The sequence below is a fragment of the Bombus flavifrons genome, chromosome 5 (genome assembly GCF_040668555.2).
Source record: "Bombus flavifrons isolate JBK064 chromosome 5, iyBomFlav1_principal, whole genome shotgun sequence".
In the NCBI taxonomy this organism is placed as follows: Eukaryota; Metazoa; Arthropoda; class Insecta; order Hymenoptera; family Apidae; genus Bombus; species Bombus flavifrons.
The window spans coordinates 9,751,218-9,767,500 of NC_138446.1; the positions used below are offsets into that span (position 1 = coordinate 9,751,218).

The 16,283-nt window shown below is 33.5% G+C and overlaps 2 protein-coding genes across 8 annotated transcripts in view; one reads left to right on the top strand and one right to left on the bottom strand.

Annotated features, from left to right (window-relative positions):
• The window catches only part of uzip (beta-pore-forming protein unzipped), a 34,211-nt gene extending 18,823 nt beyond the window's left edge, over positions 1 to 15,388 (top strand). For 5 of the 7 annotated variants that reach the window (XM_069114142.1, XM_069114138.1, XM_069114141.1 and 2 more), the window contains exons 2-5: positions 7,983 to 8,181; positions 9,808 to 10,181; positions 11,684 to 12,018; positions 12,683 to 15,388. In XM_069114142.1, coding sequence (XP_068970243.1) covers positions 7,983 to 8,181; positions 9,808 to 10,181; positions 11,684 to 12,018; positions 12,683 to 13,193 — 1,419 coding nt within the window. In that variant the 3' untranslated portion in view covers positions 13,194 to 15,388. Of the gene's footprint in view, positions 1 to 5,130; positions 5,307 to 7,982; positions 8,182 to 9,807; positions 10,182 to 11,683; positions 12,019 to 12,682 lie in introns of all 7 variants that reach the window. The other 2 variants (XM_069114139.1, XM_069114140.1) reach the window with 1 other exon arrangement.
• The window catches only part of Miga (mitoguardin), a 41,193-nt gene that overhangs the window by 24,276 nt on the left and 634 nt on the right, over positions 1 to 16,283 (bottom strand). The window contains exons 2-3 of the mRNA XM_069114133.1: positions 16,182 to 16,283; positions 15,917 to 16,060 (exon numbers count right to left, since the gene is read on the bottom strand). The exon at positions 16,182 to 16,283 is cut by the window's right edge and continues 46 nt beyond it. Of these exons, the coding sequence (XP_068970234.1) occupies positions 15,917 to 16,060; positions 16,182 to 16,283 (246 nt within the window). The remainder of the gene's footprint in view (positions 1 to 15,916; positions 16,061 to 16,181) is intronic.

Consider the following 16,283-nt stretch of genomic DNA (forward strand, 5'->3'; position numbering starts at 1 on the left):
TTCCAACTTATGATAGAATAACGTTTCGTTGCTATTAATTTTTTACCTCTTCTCGCAGCTGGGATTAAATGAAACTGGAATAAGGAATATAACTGCGTCATTCAAGAATTCTATATTTATCTTTAATGAATCGTTGACACTTCATGGAATCAAGATAAATATTATTATTAGTGCGTCTAGATACAAATACTCTCGATAATCCAATATGTGTATCGATCGTGACTTAGCCGTTTTTATTCTATCCAATTATCGCACATTCCATTAAATAAACGCTGATTCAAGAATTAGTAAATCAGTAAATCCATAAATTTAATAATCTCCATCTACCTTCGATCATTATTTTTTATTTATACTAATTCGCATTAACTACTGTCTTTACAGCAGTTTTAATATCTTCTAACTGCTTCGGATGTATGTTGCTTCGGATAACAGATCAGGGACAACAATTAGATCGAAGGTTTTCATTCGAAAGAAGTGTAGTTTGTATATTTTCATATATTTATTTTATACGTTTAACTTAGCAACGTTCGTCGTATTTATGAACAGTAGCGTGCGTGAAACGAAGACAGATGAAATCCATCCGTCTCGTGAATAGGAATTTCCATCGGTTCCAACAGAAGGGTAAAAAAAGTATCGGCAAAACCAACAAGGCTGAAGCTCTTTAAACTCGTGTCCGAGACATTATCGACGTGACGCTTCGCATATCGGTGAAACCGGTTGCAAGGTAACGTTCAACAACTTGTTGACAGGCCACCTACTACGTGCGCACCACCTCTTTATCCTATTATTTTCGGTCGAATGATGATAAACTCGTTTAACACGGTACCTGGGACCTCCAAATGTCAGGATCAAGTGTCTCGTACTTTTTGACTCCATCTATTCATCTTTCACACAAGGAATTTACCTTTGAGAAATCTTTTTCGTAACTCTGTTTCTAATATCATTAAATGTTTGTGCAGTTTTCTAGTTTTATGAATATGATACCACGAACGACTGAAAAAATTGTTTTATTCGTCAAACGAACAGGGAAATCTGCATCATAATTCGTTGAATATAATGACATCCTTGAAGATTTTTACACGCAATTTTGTCACGTGCCTTCGTATCGCTAAATATCCATAATTTTCACGTGCATTCTTAGAATAGGTCAGCAATTGCAACAGATGCTTTAACGTAAATGTGCAATCTCTTCGATCTCATCTGCACATACTCTGTTTATCACCTCCTGCGTCTTCAAATACCTGATCGAACGTATATCTTTCAATGTTCGAAGATTGAATCTGTTTGGATATTTGTAATACGCGATTGAGATTCTGCTAAGACTATTCTTCTCGCTTTTACTTTGCTGTTAAATATCTTTCAGTATCTAAAGTACTGTCATCCAATATCTTTTGGACTGGTTTAGATACTTTGGATATTTTGGAGAGACAGATGCCTCTAGTAATAATTCTCCAATCTTTTCAGGCATCTCATTAACAGATCGTGGATGTTTTTGCGTTCATAAAACATGTTCATAAAATATAAAAAATGTGTAAAATATTTAAGTACGAAATAAATACCTATCTATACGTTCTAGTTATATTCTATTATAAAGCATAAATTTGCATAAATATCCGTTGTCTATTCAACCGATACTTTCAGAGATCGCCTCTTATATGTATTTTTCGGGGATTTTCATTCCTCATGGGAATACCTTATTCGACTATGGCAATATTTTTCCAGTATTTCCCTTACTTTGCAGCTTTCTAAACTAAAGGTTTATCTTCGAGATATCGATCGTTGCATCCAATGCCGGTTCATCTTCTATTAAATCGCATTTATGTGGGACGTACCTCCATTTCGAAATATAAATGAAGATGTAGCTAGAGATTCGACAGGAGATACCTCGTTTTCGAGGCTAATTAAATCGCGAGCGGACTGGTCGTTCGATAAAACGGCTCGGTTGATCGAGCAACTGGAAATAGAACGTCGGAAAATTCTCACAGCTGATCCATAATGTATCGAAACCTAAGAATTCAAGCTAAGAACCACTCTGATCTAAGTTTACACACCTGTATCCGTAAATTTACCTGAATAGAAAGAGACTTGATGAAATTAATTAATGCCTTCTGTCGAATCTTTCTCGGGTCATGAGAAAATTGTCGTTTCCGTTGTAATTACACTTATATGTACAGGATGTATATAATACAGATATAAAATACAGGATGCAATATATATATATAAAATACCCAAGATATAGTATTCCTTATGGTATAGATTTAACGAGTGATACTTTGGATTGCATCTCTTGAATCAGAAAAATATGAATTTACACAAATATCCACAATCTAGTTATAAGAGACGTGCAGCTTTATATTATTGTATGTTTTTGTAGAGGAGACACAATGCACAAAAGCTTACGATGAATTTTACTAAAAACAACGAATATATATTTACCGTTTACTCGATTAGTAACTTGTTAAAATACAAAAAAGAAGAATGTAATTTTAATATAGAAAATAATTAATCCTTTAAGTGAAACACGAAAAAGAACAGAATCTTACTACTTTTTATCCGTAATAAGTTACGATGATTTAAACGGATTTCCCAAGTCTATTACGATTTTCATGATTCAATGAACAAACCATGAATGTTTCCAAACTGATAACTACTATCTTCTTTACATCATGTGAAAACAGTTATCGTTCGAGACGAGTTGAACGATCTATAATCTATAACGAGATAATAATCGATGTATATAAAAATAAAATTCATCGATTTGTTGTTAAATATTTGATTGTTTCTCGAGTATCGATTATCCACTTCTGACCGAGCATCTTGTAATATTATATTTGAAATTTAGTAATAATTATTATTATAGTAATATTATAATAATCTTAGTATCGTCGTATTATATTTGGAATTTAAAAATACAATTCAAAAATAGGGAACTTAAGGAATATATAGTATTCGAGATAAAGAAATAATTTCGTCTGAATTTAATCTCCATGTGTTATGTGTGAATCAAGTTCACGTGCAAATTATTCAATAATAATTGAAGCGTTAAAGAGCAAATGAATCGCGAACTGGCCGATTGAATACGTTCAATTTGCAGGGAAAACGTTCCCTTTCGAGTGGAGAGGTATTCTCGTTTCGGTTTTAGATACAACAGGGGATTTTATTGCCAGTCGTTCAACGTGCTCGACCGACCATCACCGTGTCTAGCACAGAACGCACAATGCACGGTATCTCAGCTGGATCGAAGCTCTTTTTCAATCGTTCGATCGCGACTCGAACAATACCGATACATCCGCGCAAATCGTACAGCAGAACGGAAACGTTTTGTTGAACTACGAGTAAGTACGAACCATACATGATCCACGGAGGTTCGAATTTTATTGCGTTTCTCACAATTAGGTGAATGGTAAGGTGACGCAACTGAAATCAATTTGGAAGAATTAATGAAATTTGAAGGACCAAGGTTGAACCTAATTATCGAGTAATGAAACTGGAGATCTCTTCTATGGGATTGCCTTTAATTATTGTGCTTTGCTTTAAAAAGAATGAAAGGAATCTTAGAATTGGTTACATTAAATCAATTTTTATATAAAAAAACAATTTAATCGATAGTAATAAGTAGTTGCAACTGATTACTTTACTAGTCTCCAGACTAACAAAGTATACATGAAATTTATTGTTCCGAGGAAATTCGAAATATTTTTCCAGCCGGTCTAAGCTATAATAGAACTTAGCGATAATAGAAGTACTTAAAAAGGTCGGCAAGATAAAAGACAACTCATTGATTTTTGGGATAGCTTCAAATTGTAGGGAGACCGTTCCATAATCCACTTTGGCGAACGAAAGAGATTAGGGTTCACAAAGAGAGGTGGACGCTCTTTGTTTTGTTGCGCAAAAACCTGAATCTAAAGCGTGACGTTGTAGCTAGGGGAACAAAAGAGCATCTGTGTTTTTCGTTCCATGCGATTCTGAATCCCGACCAGCATCAATTTCATTTAAGAAATTGAACTCTGGAAATTATGCAATTCGGTTAAGTACTTCAACATTGACACATTAGATCTAAAAATCCTTGTCCCAACAACTAGTGTTTACACGGAGAATAAAGGTTTAGCTAGAATCTTTCTAATACTCGGCTGTTCCTTTCTTCATTAAATAATATTTAATACATAATTAATTTTTTTACGATAACAATTCTCTTAATGTTAAAGCCCGTAATTAAATAACTTCGTAAAATTTCCAATGTTCCATTCCAATTCGTCACAAATGTAAAATATAGAATTGACGGAATAAGATGGTGAAATACTACAAAATGAATTACCATATCAGCAAACTGTTACGATCACCTGTGACCTATGCGATCTACGAAAACAAGTTCAACTAATATTTCAATATTTCAAAACGAACGATCTAGAAATTTTAATAATTCCAGAAATTAGTTTCCCCTAAGGAATTCGCTTGCTTAACGTTTAATTAATCCTGTATAAATAGATAGAACCTCCGGCAAACCTCGTAATCATGCTCGAATAGTTTTCCTTCGTTGCATTAAATCGTCCATAACGATGTAATATTAAATAAATGTTTCGGGAAATCCCAGCGACGTTTACACTTACGCGTACATCGTGCGTTCACGGATAGATTTCAGAAGGCAGCCAAGCGAAATCTTGAAACGAAAGAGTAAGAATCGAACGCAGTGGGGCACGGGCGTTATAAAATAAGTGTATTATCACGTAAACGGATATGCCACGGAACCGTTACGATAACTCGTATATCGAAGATATATGTGTATACCGAGCACACCTTGAAAGGTAACTAGTGCGTTCGTGTTTCCCTTCAGACGAACATCTTTACGAGCATGTATCGTTTTTATCCCCTTTTTCTCCATATTATATATTTTATGAACCCCACTAATGATGGTAAAATTGCGGCTTCCGTTACGACATTGAGATCTTTGAAAACGCATATAAAATACACACACACACACATATATATAAATATATGGATCCTTGTATATATATATATCTTTATTTTCGCTTGCCTTTTGGCTTTCCGGTGATCTCCGGTTTACATTGTACAAATATACACACGAGTATAGTAATAATCCAACAGTAATAATAACTGTGCTTAAAATTTCAGATCTATGACTGGATAACAAACTAGCTGAATAATGTAGCTTTATAATATAACACTTTGCATCGCCTCTTCGCGTATAAAGAAGTATACTGGAGTTATAGGAACAGTATTGAATGGCTGATAAAGCTTATAAAGCTTGCTGAGCAATTAATCGAGAGAAGCTGTGACCTTTTTACGATGTAAGGAAACACTTTTTTTTATTGTGTTTACGCAATATCCGATATTAGTGGTCATTCGGTTTTTTTTTATTTTTTAAGGAGAATTAATTAATTTATTATTTTTTAGACAGAGTTAATCAACGGGAGTTATCTCGTGTATAACAAATAAATAAGTAAATTTGACTTTAATATTTTCGATACATTTAAAAGTTGACTTTTCTAAATACATATTTAGACAATGTTTATTCGATAACTTTGAAAATGTTGAATAAGTTGTCAGGTAAAATTAGAAATTTAGATTTCTATCTCGGGGCGATTGTAGAAGCTTTTCCGACTTTCGATATCTGATTTTCTCTAGTTTAATCTCTTTTGATACTTGATAGTTACAGATATATAATTCTCGACCTACTTGGAGCAACATGGAAAAATCAATCGTTCTAAATTTTAATTTTGAAAGTGGTCCGAGAATAATTTTTTTTTATATAGATCCATAGATATGCGGAAAATAAAGATATATCTTCGTGTGACTATATAAACGAGGATAAAATTTTTACTGATTATGAATTATTCCATCATTCGTCCAAAGAAATACGCAGAATCTAAGTCCAATTCTATTTTTTCTACAATTAAATATTCCTCTTATTATTACTCTTATTCTTTATTCTCATTAGAAGCTCAGGTAATAAGCTGATTACAAATATAAGTAAGAAAGTAATAATATTACAAAAGTGTATAAGTAGATATACAGAGTGTGCCAATTTTGTATAGCTATTACATTGCCAGTATATTCTACAGCTCACAGTATAAACATTTTCTTATTAACGCAAGATTAACAGCGACAAAAAGTTAAGTTTATTACACTTCGAAGTTTTCGTTTATTACTCTTTCAAGTTGGCGTCGTGGAAGTATTACGATACCGATCTGGCTACTATTACTGCTAGATGTAAATATTCCTGATCTATTTGTACCGTAGTACTTTGTACCGTAGTAACGCGCGTCCGTTACCGTTCATTTCGTTTGTCATTTCCTTGTGATAACACTTTAACAATGCTTTCAATGACATGCATATGTTTATATGACATTTTTTTCTTATCTTGACAACATTTGGTTGGAAAGAACACCTGGTATTAGTAACAATATTTCTTCGATTCAGTGTTGGTTCGTACTATCCTTCTGCAATTAAATATTCTACTGTAAATTCTTAATTTTCTTTTCAAAACCTGTCTCTTTTGATAAATCTTAATCCGTTGCTATCTTATTAAAAATATTTAATATGTATATATTAATCTAGATATTGCTATCTCTATAAATTTAAATACTTCTTGACTTCTTGGAGCTTCTCAAGTTCCATTTCGATAATCTTAATTTTCAAAAGTATCGAAAATTAACATCTATTTATATAATTCTGTTTCCACGAACCCTTGACTTCCTTTCAAAGTTCTATGGATTCAATATTCAATTGATTCTCTCGCTACACATACGGTACGTGCTAATTTTATGAACGAACCGTCAGATCTGCGAAATAATTTCTCCGTCGAGAATTTCCTGAAACAAAATAACAAACAAGGGGAAGGATCGAACGAGAAAAAAGAAAAAGAAAGAATCGACCATGAACACGATATAGTAGCGAGAAATTGTTTTGGCGCGATCGCGGGTTCTCTCCCGTAGTATTCGCGCGTTCGTTTCGTTTCCTTGCCACTAACTGAAGCGAATACACACGAGGCGAGGTAGGAGATCCAGTTATACGCGGGCTGTGTTAAAGATACGCTCTGTAAGCAGAAACATAATCGCAAAGAGGCGAGGTATTACTGTTACAAAAGTTAAGGTCGCTATAAAACACGGCAGAACGAACATTACGTAACATCGTATTTAGAAACTGGAAACCTCGTAGATTTTCAAAAAAACACCATCGTCTTATCGTTATTTCTATTAAAAAAAATGATATCACCTTTAAAAAAAGAAAAAAGATTCGCAGATTACTTTCATGACAAATGTCGTATCCGATATTTTGTGAAATTAATAAAATTGATCACTTATAAGCTTCTTTATACGTACACAAATGCTTATTAAAGATATTCTCTTTGCGTATAAACCAACCATTAAGAAAGTCTTATTTATCTAGAAATAAAAAACCAGAATTCTTTTCTATACCTTCTAACACCGATGACTTTCAAAAGAATCTAAATAAGAGTCAATTATACCGCAACGTCACCCTGTGAAAATATTCGCAAAGAAAGTTCACAGTTTCGATCCATTAGCAATATAAACCCATTAAAAAATTAGTAACGCACACGGTGTTAAATCTGTTGATATTTTTCCTTTCGCGGTGCAAACTGCGCCTTGGTATCTCGGGTTACCTCTGAATTAGCTTGCTATATCGTAATAACGATCTCGTTAGAGCTCGTCTCCTCCGTTTACTACATGTTCAACCCTCCCTATATTAAATTCGAATACAATATTAGCCTGTGCACGTGCACTTTTCCAAGCGTTTCGTGCGCATTTTTCTCCTTTTTCCTTTCTTTTCCTTTTTCATTACATGCGATGAAGAAACGTAGATTAAACCCTTCGTAGATTAGACTTCGACATTAGACTTTGCACGTGAATTTTCCAAGCGTTTCACGGGTGTATTTCTCTCTTTTCTCTTCTTATTACTTTTTCTTTTTCAACGCAAGAAATGACAAAACGATAAAATTGCAGATGTCTTGGCAAAAGGTTTACCTCGCTGTTGGACTGTTCGGTGTTCTGTTGTTGCTGACGAATGCAGACAACAGCGTGCACATTCTGTCAAAGTATCAGCAATTAGTCACCTCGACCGCTCTGAACTGGCTTCCCCGTGCTTACTACGATTCATCCAAGGAAATAGTCATCGGCGGTTTTGCGATCGAAGAATCGGAAGGTACGTGCAACCAGACGAGAGAACTTAATAAAATATGGTCTTTTCTCTGGCAAGGTCGACCAGAAATTTTACGTTCAACGAAACTCTAATTTTATTCCCCGATCATCTCCATCGCTTTCTCGTTTTTAATTTAGTCTCGCTATGCCACGCGTAGGAATACTTAAACGCACAGGACAGAAATTGATTTTTGGACCTTTTTCTTCACCAGAAAGAAACCAAGTTAATGAGATGCATGGTTTAGTCAACAACTTCTTTAAAACTAACTTCCGTCAGTTTATTTGATACAATAAATGATATAAAGTAAATTTCAAGACTTCTAACACATTTGTCTCTCTATTCGTCCCTTTTGCTTTTCTTTGACTGTCGATGAAAATATTTTTATGCCGATTTCGAATTACATTACTTCAATTACAACATACCACCGCGTACGTACAAAATGTTACAATGTTAAATTCTTGTGTTAATTTCAAACGAACTGAGACGATTTTAATTGTTATGCGTGATGCAATGAGATGCAACGTGTGTTAACTTTTATCCATTCTTTTCAGATCATTCCTCCTCAATTAAGTACACAGAATGAAATGACTAACGCATCGATCACCATGATTCCGCCCAAATTAATTTGAAAAGCGAATATTCACAACTTACGTCACATCTTCTTTTTTAATTGAGTGGTCTCTCCTCAGAAAACGTCTAAGCAAACATAAAACACCATCTAGCTTAATCATCCCCAGGCATCTAATGAGGCTATTATACACCAGAGCAACGCATCACTCATACTCGGAAACCGAGGCCAGTTACATTCTCGTGTTAATTTCCCGTCGCCGCTAATTGTCGCTAAGCATCGTCTCGACATCATCTTCAAAAGGCTCATGAATGAACTTTTCTCGCCTACGTACCTGGCGCAGACGGTTTATCCCTTAACAATACAAATATACAATTGTCTGCACTTACATTTTCATCTTCTCGTCTACCCTGGCTAGTCTGGCCTACCCTCTACTACCCTGTCTGTTTATTCGCGATAAGAATATAGTGGCTCATGAAAGTACTTGACACTCATCATAGACAGTTCTTATGTATACATAATACAGCATATATTATGAAGCATTTTGAAATACCATTAGCATTGTAATTATGGTTTAAATAATCCATAAATAAGATTTCGTTTGCTTTTTAACATGTTACTTACATCTATATTACAATGTTTCCAATATAATTTTTGTAGCTTGTATACTAAGTTTTATATAAAAATATAAAATATTTTAAATTATGAAAAAGTATTTTTTTGAAAGTGATTATTAGTAATATTTAATAAATAATAATACAAATAATAAAATATTTTTTACACGAAGATGCTATAAATTGTTTATTAAATGCATTGCTCTCTCCGGATCTTTTTCGTTGTACTGGTTTAAAAAACAAGACTAAAGCCAGTAATCAAAATTAAGAAAAGTACCTAAACCGCGTAATTGCCCGTATGAGCACGTTCGCCCCTTTAAATATATATTCCAAAAACAGGTTCTTACGTGTGCCGGGATACTTTCATCAGCTACTGTACCATACCGTAGATATATTCTATATTCATTATATTCACTATTTTCTTTTATGTTCATTTTTTTCTCACAGACAACTCGTTCAACAATCAAGCGGAGAAATCGGAGAGAAGAAGGCCCCTGTACGTATGCAGAGTACTGCACACGGCCGTCTGGGTGGCTGGCAGTCAGAAGGGTGACGAGAAACGATGCACAGTGACGATTCACGGTAACGTGCAGTCGTACGACAAATACGACCTGTTAGAAAATGTGGACAGTGCAGCCCGCGTCAACTGGGAGCACTGGGACAAATACAAGAACACACCGGTTGGTGCCGTGGCTATGGAGAAGATGTTCATTGCGCGTCATCCCGCAAAAACTGACAAAAATGCCTCATCGCCGAGATACACCCATTATATCGGCACCTTGAATAAACGTATTCTTGGGAGTATCAGCTACGTCAAAGACGTAAGTAATTGCTCCGCGATTTACACTGAAAGAGCGGGGTGGGATCTACAGGGTGTTAATTCTCTCCCTTGGATTTAGTAAGAGCGACGCTTACTAAAGAGCGTAATGCTTGTAAGCTGGATTGCAAGGTGGTTGGTTAATGCAGGGTGGGAGATTAAACCGACGGGAAGAAGGAGGAAGCGAAGGGTGCTCCTTCAACTGTGAGGTTGCGGTTGAGAGGCGGTTGGGGGTGGTCTTTTTCTGTTGAAATGACGGATGATGGGGAAGACGAGTTTTAGGATTTGCGGTGAATTAATCTTCTCATATACGTATGTATGTATGTCTCGTGCATTTATGTGGGAACGGTTTTTGATCGTATGTTAAAATACAAGGTGAACTTGTCAATTTCCAGATTCTTTAATATTATATTAATGGTACTGTGGGTGAATATTTGAAAATAATATAATTATGTTTTTAAACTGTAAAATTGGAATTGAAAATAAAATACGTAAGATTGAAAGTACTTGAGAAGAATATAGGGAATATAATTCTTGCGAATATTAGAAACTAATATGAGAATTATAATTGACGTAGTTATTTAAAGCACATATTTGTTGATAGAAATTTATTAAATACAGGAAAATCGAGTCACAATCACACAAGGATATAAAAATAAAACCGAACTTTCGAATAGAGTCTTTAATTTAAATCTTTCTCAAGCGAATGTTCACCCCTGGTACCGATTAATAGTTAAGAATCAATATTGTATTAACGCAATATTCCATTTGCAATTTCTTTCAGTCAATTTATATTACTGCATTATGCTTTTTGATATTATGGACGTGAGAAGGAACCCCAAGGATTTTTTTTCAATTTAATGATTAAATAATCCATATAATTCACACATAAAAATTTCTAAAAGTTATGCACGAAGGGATTAATGTGGATGTTGGAGAAAGTAGTCGATGAAATTTTAATCGGAGTTTGCGTAATTGGACGATGAATGGAATGATTTCGTTTGTCGACTATTTAATTAATTGGTACATTCTTTAGATAAGAAGAACTCTATTTTGCCAGGAGTTCATCTTAGATTAACTACACGTAACTTGGAATGAGTATTTCTTTTTCGAAATACGAACCAAGTGTATCTCAAATATTGAAATTTATTATTTTCAGAATTCTTCGCATAACGTTGTGGAAGGTATTATTTCTTTGAAATAGAACTAGTTAAGCTAGTTTCAATATTTGAACAAATCAATCGTTGATTTATATTTTATTCTATCTTCCAGAAAATAAATACGATTTCAGAGCAGCAGTAACTAATAGCCATATTCTTATTCCTTCTAACAAGAACTCGAATATGTTCTCAGAATTAAAACCGACCAAATATTGGATTTTATTTTAATCCATGTTTCAATTAATACTTTTAAAGTATCTTAGGAAACCAATAACCTGCTGCGCTTTTATCTTTCTTAATAGGGTCACGGTACTATTAATAAAACATTATGACCTTTTTCCATTAGGATGGTACCGAAGAAACCGCGAAGGATGGCGATGTCCTAGTCGAGACGGAACCGACCTCCTACGATTTGGAAAACGTTAAATTGAATTGGCCTAAAATGCGAGTGGTTAATCGCACATCCCTTGAACTTGACAACGCGACTATCGTTAATGATGGAACGGAAAATGCGACAATAGCGAAAGCTTTTGGTTACAAGTACAAATATTCCATTTACTGGGGTCAAGGCCATGCCATACTAAAAGGCTTAAACACATCAATTAAATTGACGAACGGTACGGCTTTGTCGAATATAATGTGGGGCACAAAGGAAACTAGCAATAATACCGACATATACACGTAAGCATATTTTCCATATAGTTTGAAATCAATTAACGCATAGTGTGTGGAAAGTCAGATGTATTAAATTTTTATAGAATTTATAATTCATATTTCAAACAATATTCGATCATTTATTATCAGAAAAAATATCTTATCGATATAATTTATCGTTATTTCGCTTATCGATTGATCCATTAATTGATACTTGAAAATTTCTGAAAAATGTTGAAAAGATAATTCCATTTAAAGTAGATTCTTATGTTTTAAGTCGTTATCGTAACATTGACTCATCTTTATTTTGTTGCAGTAAAATTATTATATAAATCTATATAAATATGTATATACAGAGAAAGCTAATTGTAGCGATATTATATGGAATATGAAAAAACGCTGTATCTTTTTTCTCAATTTTTCATCTTTTCTTTTCAACAACATTTACAGTTGCAATCTATCTAAGTAAAAGAGAGATGGAGAGAATATGATATATTAATGTATCAAATATTACAATAGACTAAACAAAATTATTAAATTATTTTTTATATTAAGAGATATTAAGCAGTACATATAAAATATAATATCCAATCCAACAATATGTTATAACTATGTTATAACTTTTAAAACAATCTTACAATCATTGTGTCCAAGTTTCCAATAATACTAATACACTACTTTTTTAAAACAGGGTAAAAATTAATCTCCTGCCCGGTACAGGAATAAACGTGAGTCTGGTAGCGAACTACACCTCTATGGAGGTACCCTATTCCGGAAAATTAATTTCCCATTACGAGGATGGAGAAACGAGGTCTCGTCAGATAAGCGGCATTCGCGCCGAAGAGAGCATGTTCGATGTAAAACCCATATTCGGACCCATTTATTTCCTTGCCAATTATAGTCTAGTTCCTACCACCACCATACCACCTACCACGGAACCGAGCACCACCGCAACCCCGCAGAACGTAAGCAACGACGTTCGACAGGATTACGGTACGGAAGAGAGCGAGCATCATGATGAGAACATGATCATACCACGGAAGAAATCGGATCTGTCTAACATGCAGAGCGATGACGGTGGACCGTTGTCGCTGAAGAACAAGGTAGAAGTGACGTACTCCGGAGCGTCGTCTCTTCTTAGATTAAACGTAGGATTGCCTTTATTAATTTCGTTACTGACGGTGGTCAATAAAATTACGTGAAAAGATCGATGATTCCGAGAGTATCCTAAGCCCTAAGTTGCAATAGTAATATATTCGTAGAGGAAAAAAAAAATAATGTCCAGAGATTATCACAAAACGCAGACTAAAAAAAATCGTAAAAAAAAGACAAAAATGGAAATAGCGAAAAAAAGGTAAAAAAAAATAGATGAATTGAATACAAATACACACAAGATGTTGCTGTAATTTCGTACATATAGCAGAGTATGTAACGAAATAAAAAAAGCTACCTTGGTTATAAATCGCTGATCAAGTCAGACCGCGATGTCAACGCTGACATAATGCTTGCCTTTCGAAGATGAATAAAAAAAATACTTCATATTTAATATATATATATATATATATACATAAAAAATATATATATATACACGTTTAGGATAGCAAATGAAAGGGATACCTTAAGCGATGAGCTAGTCTCACGACGAATGTTAAGTAAGTACAAGCGATCGCCAGCCAACATATGGACATGTTAACAACAGCCTGTGGATCGTTAACATTTACCTCTATATTGTTGAATTAATTGATGAATGTGTAAACTAACGACATTCCGTCTTTAAACTAATCTTCGCTGTGAATCGATTTTCCAGCTAAACTATTTTATGCCTTCGCAAAAGTGCACGTTCTAGGATCTTCTTCTAGAAAAGTCTTTGAAAACAAGCTTTGAATGGGAAAATAGAGAGTAAAAACATGAGATACAAAAAGGATGATACCCTTTTCTTTGAGAATCGTGTTCAAAGAGAGTTTAGAATTACTGCAGGTATTATTCTCGGGCAACTATATATACATATATATATAAATATATGTATAGTTTCTGAAAAATTGGGAGAAATAACGACGAGTAAACGAGTGGGAAATTGAAGGTAAAAATGATGAAGAAAAAAATGATTACGGAGGGACAAAGATTCGCGAGTTAACGCAATTACAATATATATTTTTGAGATTGCAGTATAATTTTAGACAATTGTAAGATTTATAAAGGTGTAGCGAGTAAGAATATGTAGAGTACAGGTGGATGGGTACCTGTATTTTTTCAACGCTGTTTCAATATCATTTGTCTGACTGATGTAAAGCTTTGAGGAGCCCTTAGATAAAATGAAATAGTAGGAGGATTGCTACATAATAAAAATATTGAAAGAAGTGCACGTTATTTGAGAATGGGTATAGTAGGTTAGTAGGTTTCAATTATTATATTATTGAAGGTGATTTGTTTCCAATTCTGTAAAAATAATACAATATTTTGTGTACCCATCTGTCTCATGTAAAGTGATAGGGCTTGCAGATTCCTAGAAAATAATTATTAATGGAAATTGTAATAACAAAGGAATGCAGTATTTTAATTTGTATAGATACGTTAATAATTTGTAAGGTACACTTGTTTAATAAGCGAGACGAGAAATATGGACTTATAACGTAATAATTACGTTTAATTTTAAACGTCTTTATGTTGAAAATTCAGGAAAAATAATTATATATGTCGTTCGTTCTCTTTTTTTCTTTCGACGGTATTTTCTTGATACATTTGTATATGTATATAACGTAATTTCTATACTCTCATTAGGTATAATTGTTACGAACTTATTTAATCATTTATAATTTTTTCTAACAGTGGTAAATAACATCGTACGAATTATCCATATTTTATTACATTATAGCACTAACGGAAAAAATGTAAGAAGGAAACATTCATTTCGAACACGACATTTCGAACGAACATTGTCCATGAGTTTATAATAACATTAACCGAAGTAAGCCTAATCACAATATTGTGATATTCAGTAAAAATTTTATGTAGATGTAAAGGAATGTGACATATTCTGTTAAATAATTTGTTAATTATTATAGAAAGCAATAATTTGTTGCGAGATTGGGACATGTGAATTTTAGAATGTTGCGTGTTTAAATGAAGCAGAAGAAAAAAAAAGTAGGTAGAAAGTAATGCAAGATAATGATATCTAATACTGTCAGCAATATTTTCTCATTGTGAATAAAGTGATGCGATGGACGTGGCCCAAAGTAAATGGATAGTATGTTTTCAAGATAAAAATTGATGAAAGATACAAATGATAATAGGATATCTCTATATTTGGAAGAAAAGAAATTACCGCTTATTTTTTAGTTGCTTCTTCATATTTCTGTACGCCTTTGAGAAAATGTTAATAAAAACTCCAATGTAAAAATGCCTGCATTTAGCAATACCCAGGACAACCCAGTTTTTTAGAAATATGTGCACTGCACAGATACATTATTTATAAATTATTATGATATAAATTATTATGTAAAAACAAATGTAGTTTCTTCCCCTCTTATTCTCCTTCTCTATGCATAAGCACACACATGTGAAAAATATTTCGTGTGCTACAAAATGTATCTACATTGTTTTATTACTACATTATTCTTTTCTTTAACAATATTACCTTACTGTACACCCCCACCCCTGTGTATAATAAAAATTCTCATTAAAGTTAAGAACCATTTAAATATCTGATTGTTTTACATTATTTCATTTTCTAATTCCGATAAGGAAGTATAAATAGATTGATAATGTTGATATAATTTTATCTTCAAATTTTATAGTCACAAAAATATTATTAAAATATTCCAGAATCTTTTAGAAATTATATAAGGTATAGTAAATATAAAGGCACATTTAAGGTATTGTACAACTACATTGAGAACTATGAGAGCCATGTATGAAAAACACTTACCAAGAACCCCATACTGTTGTGGAGTAAGTTTTACATCACCATCTGGACCCCCTGGAACAGAAGATATAAGTGATGCTCGATCACTTATATGACTTTTGCTGCTAGCTTCACTTTTTCTTGCCCATGATGCTTGCGATAATACATCTACAAATAAGACATAAATATCATAAGATTTTGTTATAGCATTAATAAAGTTTACATTATATGTTTATCATAATTTCTTTAATATCTACTTATAAAATTATATGCTATTGTAATAAATTACCAAAATTAGAGCTCTTTGCAGCAGCAAATCTTTGTTTTAGCTCCCTTAGGGTTCTTCTTGAAGGACGAGGACATCTTCTACGTCTCTTTAAAAACTGTGCTA